The sequence below is a fragment of the Myotis davidii genome, unplaced genomic scaffold (genome assembly GCF_000327345.1).
Source record: "Myotis davidii unplaced genomic scaffold, ASM32734v1 scaffold149, whole genome shotgun sequence".
Classification (NCBI taxonomy): domain Eukaryota; kingdom Metazoa; phylum Chordata; class Mammalia; order Chiroptera; family Vespertilionidae; genus Myotis; species Myotis davidii.
Genome location: NW_006352194.1, coordinates 553,106 through 565,934, shown reverse-complemented (window position 1 = coordinate 565,934; position 12,829 = coordinate 553,106). Strand labels below are relative to the sequence as shown.

At 41.0% G+C, this 12,829-nt stretch overlaps 2 protein-coding genes across 2 annotated transcripts in view; both read left to right on the top strand.

Moving 5' to 3' along the window:
• Positions 1–6,402, top strand: part of FAM76A (family with sequence similarity 76 member A) — a 26,639-nt gene extending 20,237 nt beyond the window's left edge. Inside the window, exons 8-10 of the mRNA XM_015557186.1 lie at positions 311–446; positions 3,275–3,376; positions 4,133–6,402. Of these exons, the coding sequence (XP_015412672.1) occupies positions 311–446; positions 3,275–3,376; positions 4,133–4,219 (325 nt within the window). The 3' untranslated portion in view covers positions 4,220–6,402. The remainder of the gene's footprint in view (positions 1–310; positions 447–3,274; positions 3,377–4,132) is intronic.
• A 5,868-nt stretch (positions 6,403–12,270) lies between these two features.
• Positions 12,271–12,829, top strand: part of STX12 (syntaxin 12) — a 32,135-nt gene continuing 31,576 nt past the window's right edge. Inside the window, exon 1 of the mRNA XM_015557264.1 lies at positions 12,271–12,526. Coding sequence (XP_015412750.1) covers positions 12,409–12,526 — 118 coding nt within the window. The 5' untranslated portion in view covers positions 12,271–12,408. The remainder of the gene's footprint in view (positions 12,527–12,829) is intronic.

Here is a 12,829-nt window from a genome sequence, read left to right as displayed (position 1 = left end):
TTGTAGCTTGGCTATCTGATGATCACCTTGCCTGCGCAGTTTAGCAAATGCTGTTGAGTCTGACGTGTGTGGACATTGTGCTTAATGCTGGGAATTCAGATAGTGGCTCCTCCGTTGAGCTTGCAGTCAGTGGCCTACAATGTGTCCTCAGGTAGAAAAAGAATTTGCTGAGCATTTATCTCGGGCTGTTGGGACCTTGCTTCCAGGTGTATCTTCAGTTTGACTCAAACTCATAAAAATTAAGAGGGGAAAAAAGAAAAAAGTTTATCCATCCAAGTTATGATTTTTTTCTATCCATTTTTCTACTCAGCTTTTCCCCAGACCTGGCTCTGGACTCACCGGGCACTGACCACTTTGTCATCATTGCCCAACTGAAGGAAGAAGTGGCCACTCTAAAGAAGATGCTGCATCAAAAAGATCAAATGATTTTAGAGAAGGAGAAGAAGGTATGATTTAATTAGTGCCTCTCAGGCCAGAATGATGACAGGGTAAGCTATGTGGACTAGGGCACGATGCTAACTCTATTTAACTGTTATTAGTTGGGTACTTAACATGGATGCTTTGAGAGAGAGCCAGTGGCAAGGTTGGGATATCCTGGGGAGAGGTTTGTTGTCTGCCAAGGTAACTCATGGCATGGTATCACTGTAATGGATCCACCTCATTCAAGTAGGTTTAGAAAGTTGATTTTCTCAGCATTTGGAGGGAGCTTCCATTTCTCAGGGAGAACTTGTGTTAACCAGGCTTACAGAGAAAATGTATAAAACCACAGTGCTTCCTCTTAATTTACAATACGGCATGTAACTGGATATTATTTTTCTCAGTATAAGCTTCCTTGGAAGGTTGTAATGAGAAAGTGCTAAATGAACATGGAATTGGGATAGGAGGAGGTAGTTATGTAATTGGAATTTTTAATGCTCTCAGGCTAAGAGAACCTGATGCCTCCATCTCTGTTATTGGGATGGCATGTCCGTGGGACAGTAATACTCAAAATATGTGGGCGAGGTCTCCCTTCTCCCTGGACAGTGTTCAGGTAGGCCTTCCTTTATGACTCTTGTGTCACTTTGCTTCCATTGCTGACAACCCCCTTCCTGAGTGACCCACTTATTAAACACACTGTGCTCGCTTCGGCAGCACATACACTAAAATTGGAACGATACAGAGAAGATCCGCATGGCCCTGTGCAAGGATGACACGCATATTCATGAAGCGTTCCATATTTGAGAAAAACAACGTTAATATCTTCAGTTAAGTCTTATTCTGTTGTCCTATGAGTCATCCTTCCTCTTTAAGGGGACTTTTTCCATCCTTGTTCTGATTTGTGTCTAGTATTTCTTATTTTCACATTCTTAGAGAGTATCTAATTTATTAATGAAAATAATAGTAGCTAACTTCTGTTGGATGCTTACTATGGGCCTGACTCTATTCTAAGTACTTTATATATATTAACTAATGTATCTTCATAACAATCCTTTAAGGTAGGAATTATTATTATCATCTTATTTTTTTATGAAGACTTAAAATTTTCATTTATTGATTTGAGAGACAGAAAGAGAAGTATTGATTTGTTGTTCCACTTATTCGTTGTTCCACTTAATGGTTGATTCTTGTGTGTACCCTGACAGGGGATCAAACCTGCAGCCTTGGCTAATTAGGCTGACACTCTAACCAACTGAGCTACCCGGCCAGGGCTATTATCATTATCATTTTATAGATGAAGAGTGCCTCCAATATTTTTTCTCTTATTGTTCCAATTCCTTCAACTAGCTGTTTTTCTCCTGAGCTGTATATTATCTTGTGCCGGGTTTGGAATACTGTTACTCATTCCAGGAGCTAACATAGACATTTATACATTAAAACCTTCACACGCAGTCTTTCAATCTAATTTCTACCTCATTTTACAGATGAGAAAATGGACCTAAAGAAAGTAAATGATGTGTCCGATTCACATAACTAAGTAAATGGCAGAGCAAAGGAATGAACTCAAGTCATTACCACTATACCGTTCTTCCTACTGTGCTGTGCTTTCTTCTTCCAGTAAGATGGAGATTCATGGGAGAAACCAATATTCTCCCACTTTACCACATGACTGTCAGATGAAAGTAGACTCAAGTATATTTTCTTCATGGACTACATCAGAATGGCACATAAAAGGATTTTTGCAAAATAGAGACAAAATGAACATTTGTTTCTACTGCTTTGCAAAGTTAGGGTTTAAAAGGAGCAAAAAACAAATAGTAGCTTGTTCCCTAAAACTTTCAGGATCAAGGTCACACTCCTTGGCTTGGAATGCAGGCTCTTTCATGTCCTGCCTCCCTATCTCTAGCCTCATCTCCTGTCATTCCCCATGCACATCAGTCATTAGAACAAGCTCTCAGTTATCTCACTCTCTCTGCCTATGCCCTTGCTGTACCCTTTGCTTAGGTACCCTTCTCCTTTCCTTGTGTTCCAGTTGCTGCTTACACCTCAAAACGCATCTTACACCCGATTTATCTGATTTAAGTAGCTTTTCTCTGTGCTTCTTGAATGGCATAGTCAACAGAAGAAGGCCTGGGGTTTGAATTTTAGCTCTGTTACTTGCTAGCCTATATGATCTTGGCTATGTTACCTAGCCCTTTCTAAGCTTTAGTTTTCCCATCTATAAAATGGGAAGATGATTACTCCCCACAGGGTTATCATAGTATTGAATGAAGTAATTCATCAGTTTTATTGGAGCAGGGTAAAAATTCAGTACACAGAAGCAGCTGTTATTCTCATGGATATTCTCAAATCATCAGTCAGCCTGGCCAGTGTGGTTCGGTGGTTGAGCATGGACCCAAGAACCAAGAGTTCACCGGTTCCATTCATGGTCCGGGCATATGCCCGGGTTGCGGACTTGATCCCCGGTAGGGGGGGATGCAGGAGATAGCCAGTCGGTGTCTTTCTCTCGAAGTTTCTATCTATCCTTCTCCCTCCCTCCCTCTCTAAAATCAGTGAAAACGTATTTTAAGAAAAAGTGTCAGTCAAAGTGTATTATAATCACTAATTTTTTGGAGGTATACATGAAATTTTTCAAACCTGCTAGTGGTTAAGTGTCAGAAATGCTACTACAGGATTTTGTGTCATTTTCAGGAAATGTTTAGAAAAATAGGATATGGAATTCTCTGGCTTTGATTTAGGTATGGATCTTCAGGAAAGCCCTGGACTTTATTAATTTGGGGTACTATTTAGTTCTCTGGTAATGAAACATTTTTTATTGCGCAGAAATTTATTCTGGTTACTTTGCCTTTTCCCTCAGATCACAGAGTTGAAGGCTGATTTTCAATACCAAGAATCTCAGATGAGAGCCAAAATGAACCAAATGGAGAAAACCCACAAAGAAGTCACAGAACAATTGCAGGTGATGACTGTTCATTATATGTAGTAACTTGTGTGTTTAATTGATTACATTTTAAGTGATCATCTCTTAGATTTATTTTTTTTCCAAGTATTGACAAGTCTAATCCACCTTATACATGTCTTCTGTTGTTTCATTCTTAGATGTGTTCTGATCTTTCCCCCTCTAAAACAGAGGAATTAATAAATATTTTCTTTGAATTTGGGATAAAGTAAATGTGATTCCAAATTTCTGAATTATAAATTCTGTTTATCCAGCACATTAGGCACTCCATGGTTTGTTTGTGTTGCATAAAACATCCTTTTGTAACAGTGGATCCCAGGAGATTGAAGTATATTGATTAACCTCCAGCAAATATCTTCTTTCCCCCAAATATAGCTCTAGAGCTTGCTGTTGTTTTCTCTAAAATATGTTCATCTTTTGCCCTAGCCGGTTTGGCTCACTGGATAGAGCGTCGGCCTGTGAACTGAAAGGTCCCAGGTTCGATTCCGGTCAAGGGCACATGCCTGGGTTGTGGGCTCGATCCCGGTGGGGGACTTGCAGGAGGCAGCCAATCCATGATTCTCTCTCACCATGGATGTTTCTATCTCTCTCTCTCCCTCTTCCTTCCTCTCTTAAGTCAATAAAATATTTTTTAAAAAATAATAAAATATGTTCATCTCTTTCTGACCATCTACATCTGCCTGCATCTGCATGAAAAGTGTATCCTATCCTGTTAAAACATCCCTCTTGCACTGTTTTTTTGTTTGTTTGTTTAAGGCCAAAAACAGAGAGCTTCTGAAGCAAGCAGCTGCCTTGTCCAAGAGCAAGAAGTTGGAGAAGTCAGGAGCTATAACCTCTCCGTGAGAGACCACAAGGAGGTCCCCAGCAACAGCAAATGGATTCCTGGGTTAGGGTTGGCGACTTGGGAACTGCAAGTTTTCTTAAGAAATCTCTATTTTATTACAGTTAGCCTTTGTGTGATTGCAGTGGGCTGAATGGAAACACCTGTTTTTCACTGTGTTATGACTGCATGCTTGAATGTTTGGAGTTTCAGGCTCTTTTTCTCTCACTCTCACACTCCCAATCCTCTCTCCTCCCTTTCCCCACCTTCTCACAGTACTACTAGCTCTGTCTCTCTCTGTACTGCTTTTTTCTTCTTCCTCTTCTTCTTTTTTATGGTGGTTACTGCTCAGTGTTATGTGCAGAATGATTTTTTTGTCCATTGTTGAATCCTGCCATTCCCATGAACAAAAAGTTTGGCATTAATTTCATATCACTGCCACCCTCTGAACTTTGAAAACTGCCACCTTAAGACTTGGTATAATGGACGAAGCTTTCTCTCTCCAATAAACCTTTTGCTTCAGGGTATACCCTTGGGTTTATTTCCAGGTATATTGCGTATGAACTTTGTACTATGTATAGCCAGAATTTTATTTATTTAAAAAAAAAATTTTCTTGGCAAAGGAATAATGGTAGCCTAGCTTGTTCTTCTTGTAAAAGTGATGCCTCTTTTTTTAAAAAGCCCTACTCTAGCTTTCAGTAAAAGAATCAGATCTTTTCTTTCTTGTTATCTTGGAGTCTTAAAACCTGATTGTTAAGGTGAAACAATTCAGTGCATAAGAATGGAGTTAAGTGCCTTTTGGAGGATTTCTTGGAAGAGCATTTAAGAAGATACTTAGGGTGGTAGCAGAGATTTGAATGGTCTGTCTTTTTACGTAAGGGCAGAAAGAAAGGTTGTCCAGGTTGTACTGGACACTTCCCTCCCCCACCCCTTTCCTGATTGTTTTTATGTGACTGTTCTAAATTCTCACACTGCCACTTCTTTTAACAAAAAGCCAAAAACCCTTACTTGCTTAGATCAGTTGTCATACTTGGCCATTGTCAGAGAACATTTTTTTTTTACATGAGCAGATTCAAAATGGGATAATATTTAAACCACAGAGCTTTTGGGGGGTCAGTACAGCTGCTCAAGTATGAACTCTGAGTCTGGTTGAAAGAAATGATATCACTGTAACTTCTCCCCTCCTCACCTTTTCCAGCCTGTATACTCCCTGTTTTTAACATAAATGCATTGAAAACAGGTGCTGTTCTCAGAAGCAGTTTGGTCTTAGCCAGAATTGTTCATGTCCTATTCTCTCTTCTTGACCCAATAAACAGGCACATGGTTTTACTTTTCTAGGAGAGGGGATAAGTTTGCATTTCTAGCCTTACTCTCAGGTCCTCTATATGATGTTTGTGAAAGAAATTAGAGACATGTAGTGTGCCATGATACAGTAAAACCAACTATCTTGGAATCGTTGACACGGGGGTGTACTTGAGTTAGAGGAAATCATGAGGGCAGAGGACATTTGTACCTCAGGCTACCAATATTGTAGCAGGAAGTTTAACTTACTAGGCATTTCCTAGAAGCAAACACTTACCAGTGGGATAGCATTCTCACAAGTGGACCCGGGCATATAAGGGGCAGATGTGGGAATGGGAGGCTTCCTTCTGATAAGAGAAACAATAGGCCGTGCTGTTTCTATATCACTCTAGGAAGGGTTGTAATGTTTCCTTCCAAGCAAGGGAAAAGGCAGTGCTAAATAGTTTTCTAACGTTTTGAATGAGAAACTTTTAGGTAAAGACAAACTGTCAGATAATATTTTTCAAATGCACATATGTTGACTGTGGGGAAAAGATTGTAAAAAAAAGTTACAGTCTGGTTTTTGTTTAATTTTAAAGACTTGAGAAATTCTGTTACATGAAGTGACAATATAAAAGCATATTTTATACTAAATCTTTTTTTAAGATCTTGGCACTTATATAAAGCAAATTCACGCATTTTCTAACTTTCTACAAGTTCTAAAAAGGGAAGGAAGAAACCTCAGTCTTGCAGTTTTGGTTTTTAAAAATCATGACACTGTTTTACCATGAAATTGAGTAGCTAACTTTTGGTAACACCTTTTGTTTATTTGTATGTTTGTGATAATGGACATTTTAAAACAGGAATGTTTTGGTTTGTACAGACTTCGACAAATGTGCGTTAATAAAAATTCATATTGAGTCAATATAATCATTGGTGTGGTTTTTTTTCTCATTTATTTTTTGCTGGTTCACCAGTAAATCTTATTATTCCTTCAACTTAGGAAACAGTCAGTTTTGACCGGTGGCTGTGGCACAGCAGTTGAGGACCGAGGAACCAAATGGTTGCCATTTGATTCCCTTTCAATTACCAGTCAGAGCACCATGCCCTGGTTGTGGGCTTGATCCCCAGTAGGCAGCCCATCTCCATGATGTTCCTCTCTCATCTATGTTTCAATCTATTCCTCTCCCTCCCCTCTCTCTAAAAACCAATAAAAAGCCATATATAGCCCTAGCTAGTTTGGCTCAGCAGATAGAGCATCCACTTGTGGACCAAAGGGTCCCGGGTTTGATTCCAGTCAAGGGCACATATGTTGGTTGCAGGCTCCTCCCTAGCCTGGGCCCTGGTCAGGGCTTGTGCAGGAGGCAACCAATCGATGTGCTGCTTTCACATTGATGTTTCTGTTTTTCCCTGAAAATCAATGGAAAAATGTCCCCAGGTGAGGATTACACACACACACACACCCATATGTAAAAAAAAAAGAAAACAGTTTGTCTTGCTTGTCAAACTAAAATATTTGAAGTCTGCCCTGTCCAGTGTGGCTCAGTTGGTTGAGCATCATCCCACACACTGAGGGGTTGCTGGTTCAATTTCTGGTCAGGGCACATGTTTCGGTTGCAGGGGGCAGCCTCTCATCGATGTTTCTCTCTTACTCTCCCTTTCCCTCTCTCTCTAAAAAATCTATTTTAAAACAAATTTAAAAGCCTAACTATGCTAATGGAGAGTTTCACGTCCATCAGAGAATAGCTCATTCTCTTTCTTTTGTGACTTTATCCAGTTTAAGTGCTTGCTTTGTTATAAGCACTGTGCTAGGCAATGAGTATACAGCAGTGAAGAACATCCACAAAGTGACTGACCTCATGTGCTTTCCATTTGAGTGGGATATTGCACAACACCATTGTTCCTTGATTTTATATTTTATCATTATTATTCAAAATATAGGAGGAGCTTACGGTATGAGTGAAAGGTTTTTGAGATACATCTTAAAGAGAAGAATGTGTTAGTTTGAAACCTTGGTGTTAGTTTAATAACAGGTACCTTTCAGGTTATTATCACTTACATCCTAGTCATTCTATTTTATAGACTCCATGACAACTTATTTCTCTAAATAAGTTTAAGATAGTCTTATTTTGTAGGTGCTATGGTCTGAATGTTTGTGTTCTCCCCAAAATTCATGTCAAAATCCTAACCCAAACATGATAGTATTAGGAGGTGGGGGTGCGTGGGCTCTGCCTTCATGAACGGAATTAGTGCCTTGATGAAGGAGGCTCCAGAAAGAGATTCCTTTGAAGCTCTATTACGTGAGGCCACAGGAGGAGCTGGCTGTGAACTGGAAAGAGGGCCCTTATTATAAAGCAACCATGCTAGCATCTTGATCCTGGACTTCCCAGCCTCCAGAACTGGAAGAACTTTCTGTTTATAAGCTACTCAGTCTGTGATTTTTGTTATAGCAGCCCAAACAGACTAAGACTGTAGGCTATGTTTATGACCTCCTTTATTGTGTAAATCATCTTAATTTATACATTTATTCAGTCTTACACATTTATTTAGCAATAAAAAAGACCAAACCCCTGACCAGTGTGGTTCAATTGGCTGGAGTATCGTCTCATGTACCAAAGGGTCGTGGGTTCCTTTCCCGGTCAGGGTACATACCCAGGTTGCCATTTGATCCCCAGCTGGGGCACGTGCAGGAGGCAACCAACCAATCTCTCTCTCTCTCTCTTCTACCTTCTTCTCTCTCTAAAATAAATACATACATGCACATATCCTGGAGGATTAAATGTCCTACAGCTACTGATATATGCAACATTATAGATAAATCTCAACAACATGTAAATTGAAACAAGCCAAACTCTGAAGAGTACATGAAATACGATTGCATCACTATGAAGTCCAAGAACAGGCAAAACTAATGTGTAAGATAAAAAAGTGATTTCTGGGGGTAAGTGGAATTGATTAGAAAGGAGCATAGCTCAAAAAATCTTTCTGGGCTGATGATGAAAATTTTCTATATCTTGGTTTGGGTGGCGCTAACATGGGTATATACAAGTGTCAAAATTCTCTGAACTCTTAATATCTGTACATTCTATTGTATGTCAATTATAACAACAGTTAATACAGAAAAGTACTGCTTAATCCTAAAAATTGCTATTTTGAACATTCCTATACTTGGTTTTTGAAACACATATGCGTTGACTTTATAGTTAGGTGTAGAATTGCGGAGCCACAGACTATGTATGAATCAGCTTTGCAATATAATAGCTTATGACATTGGGCAAGTACCTAGAACCTCTAGAGAGAACCAGTTTCCTTATCTGTAACCAAGGAGCTAATCTCATCTTGATGGGTGCCAACCATGAAAACAGTTTTTATCAATTAACAAAAGGACATAATGCTGAGAAATTTATTCTTTAAAATCACAGAGTTCAAGAAAACTTGCAAATTGAAATATCAGGCAGAATGGAACATTCTTGCTTGGAGGATCTGAGTTATTTTGACACCGAGAAGCAGCCTCAATTTCCAACCCGGGTGCAAAGCTTCAGATAAGGGGTTTCCAGATACAACATTCCATATTTATCTTCACCTTGTAGTTTCCAAGGAAACAGATCTCGAGTCCTCTTATCAGCTCAGGCCTGATGAGAATATCTTTACAAATAGCCTGGTATGCTTTGAGGCTATCCTGAAACAATTCTTTTAAATTTTACCTACACTCCATTTCCCCCCCAAATCCTAGAATAACTATCTCTTACTGTGCTTGATATGATGCTCCAAGATTCCTCTGGTGTGCAGTCGCCCTTACAGCATTAAGTTAATAAACCTAACTTTGTCAGACCACACGTGGTCTTTATCTCGTGGGCTTTATCTTGGGGCTTACTGATGAATGTTTGTAAAATTGGTTCACATCGCCTGAGAAAGCATTTAAGAAACTGTGATTATTTTTTATTATTCATGTATAAATTCGGTATATGTTCATTTGACAACTAGTATTTGCAAGGTAAAAATGTATTGCTATGAAAGAATACACAAGGCTTTGGCCAGGGAGCTCAGTTGGTTAGAGCATCACACTGAGAAGAAAAGGTTGCAGATGGTTAGGGCACACACAAGAAGCAATTTTCTCTTCCATTCTCTCTAAAAATCAAGTCAAATAAAAAGTGGCTATCCATCTGTGTCCTGTGCTATCCTTTTCTTTTTCAAAATTTGATTTTAAAGAGAAAGAGAGAAAGGGAGGCAGAGAGAGAAACATTGATTTGTTGTTCCACTTACTTATGAATTCATTGGTTGCTTCTTGTATGTGCCCTGACTCGGGGTCAAACTTACAACCTTGGTGTATGGGGACGATCCTCTAGCCAACTGAGCTATTCAGCCAGGGCAATAACCACTTTTTATTTTATTTTTTGTTAAGCCTCACCTGGGGATATTTTTCCATTGAACACACAGGGAGAAACATTGATGTGTCTGTGAAAGAGACAGACACAATGACTGACTGCCTCCCACATGCGCTCCAAGCACTGCAAACGGGGCCCAGCCGGGGATTGAGCCTGCAACTGAGGCATGTGCTCTTGACCGGAATCGAACCCAAGACCCTTCCGTCTGCAGGCCGATGCTCTATCCACTGAGCCAAACCAGCTAGGGCCCACTTTTACTTTTAGATGGAGCAAGAAAACAATAACAGCAACCACAGTGTCTTCCATTGCTATGAGAAAAATACCTTTATTACTTCACTTTACAGAGTAAAATGTAAATGAAAACATTCTAACGGCTCTTTTATAGTTTTAAAAAAGTACAGTTTACTATAAGATGACATAAAACCATCAATTCTAGAAAATGGTAGGGCTTTAACCAGAGTGAGAGCCCCCAAATGTTATTTGTCTCTTTATAGAGAAAGAAATACTCTTATAAATGTTCCAACAAAAATACAGATAACCCTAGCCGGTTTGGCTTAGTGGATAGAGCATCGGCCTGTGGACTGAAGGGTCCCGGGTTTGATTCCAGTCAAGAACACATGCCCGGGTTGTGAGTTCGAGCTCCAGTAGGGAGCGTGCAGGAGGCAGCCGATCAATGATTCTCATCATTGATGTTTTTATCTCTCTCACTCTCTCCCCTCCTCTCTGAAATCAATACAAATATATTTTTAAAAAACAGAGATAGACTAGTTTGCAAAAGCCCTAAGGCTGAATGCATTCACCCCTTTGGGGTACCCTCCAGCAAGCAGCTTCCTCTCTTTACCATTCCCCAGAGATTAGAAAGCAGGCTGGGGTGGGGTGGGGTGAACACAGGAAACAAACACTACCAGTTCCCCTTCACTTCTCCATATCTGGAGCTCCCTAACCCAAATCCTACTCATGTCTTTCCATTTACCATAGCTCACAAAATGCCATCTTTTTTTAAAGTCTATTATTATTTATTATTGTATTATTTTCCATACAAACAACTATAAACCTACTTTTGTCCCACCCTGTATAATGGTGATTCAGAGAGGGAGAGAGAGAAACATTAATGATGAGAGAGAATCATTGATCAGCTGCCTCTCACACGCCCCGCACTGGGGATTGAGCCCACAATCCAGGCATGTGCCCTTGACCAGAATCAAACCTGAGACCCTTCAGTCCATAGAATGCCATCTTCTATGGGAAGAGGTCATACACTACAAATTACTTAAAGAAATGATTTAAAAATTTTGAGGGTCTAGTTCTCCAAGAAATCCTGGTTTGGGATACAGATGAAGAGGCTATTTGGACGAGATTTAGTTGAAGAATGAATTTGGGAATATGAGAATGCGTTTTAGGAAAGTAGTGAGATGACAATGAAGTTAGCTTAGTGTTTGGGTTTTACAGTCAAATTAACTTCTGTGGTCTTAATTTTGTCAATTGTAAAAGGGAAAATAATGACACTTACTTTGTTCAGTTACTTTACTTCAACATTTAAAAAATTAATTGTACATTATCTGTTCTGAAGGTAAAAATATAGTTAGAATATGGTCCCTTGCTGTGAAAGAGCTTATGAACAACTGAATTGCAGTAATGATTCACACATAGTATGTGCTCAATAAATATTATATTATTTTATAGTTTTAATTAGAAGGGGGTGGAAGGAGAAATGAAAGTGGTTTGTAAACCACAAAAGTACTCCAGATACTAACAAAGCCATAGAGAATGAGAGTAGAATGAGGAATTTCAGGAGTTTGGTTAAGGATCCGATTTTCAACGTTGTTTAATACTCCCATATTTGGGCCTGAATTCTTAGAATAGAACAGAAAAGGATGTTAGAGCTGAGATCATCTGGCACAATTTTATGCTAATCAAAATTTCTTGCCTTCTGTCACCGTGCTCTGCTGAGAAACAACACCGCACCCCCAGCTCCTCCAATCCCAGCTCCAACGACGTGACGTCATCGCCCCGCCAGGCATTCCAGGCCCGGGCTCTTGGTTCTCAACCTTCCTAATGCCGGGACCCTTTAAGTTCCTCATGTTGTGGTGACCCCCCAACCATAAAATTATTTTCGTGGCTACTTCATAACTGTAATGTTGCTACTGTTATGAATCGAAATGTAAATATCTGATATGCAGGATGTATTTTCATTGTTACAAACTGAACATAAAGCATAGTGATCAATCACAAATACAATATGTAATTATATATGTGTCTTCGATGGTCTTAGGCGACCCCTGTGAAAGGGTCGCTGGATCCCCAAAGGGGTTGCGACCCACAGGTTGAGAACCGCTGCAAGGGCACTCGCCCAGCCACGCAGGCGCATTGTGGGGCAGGGCGGGGCAGACGCATGCGCACTGCGTGGGGGTGGGGTAAGTGCGCACGCAGCCTCAGCCCCTTCCCCGCCCTTTCTCTTCCCGGTTTCCCAGTCAGCCTGCGGTCGGGTTTGGTGGCTGCTTCCGGTGGGACCGCGGTGCAGGGCGAGTCGGTCTCAGCTCCTCGTCATGTCCTACGGTCCCTTAGACATGTACCGGAACCCGGGGCCCTCGGGGCCCCCGCCTCGGGACTTCAGCAGCATCATCCAGACGTGCAGCGGCAATATTCAGCGGATCAGCCAAGCCAGTGAGCTGGGGGACGAGCTGGGGGGTGGGGGCCATCCCAGGAACAGGCCTGGGGGAGGCTGCTGGGACGCGGAGCCGGGCTGCGGCTGCGGCCAAGGCCACACCTGAAACCGTGTCGGGCTTTCCACTCTGGCGATGGCGAGCTGTCATCCCCCAGCCTTGTCAGGCCCGGACTCCCCAAGGGTCCCGAGCCCCAGCTGGACGGAAGCTCGAGTCTCTTCTTAGAGTTATGCCCTCCTGGTGTTGGGGCCAGAACAGTAGGCTGACAGCCCCAGGGTGGGAGGGTGTGTGTGTGTCACCTTGA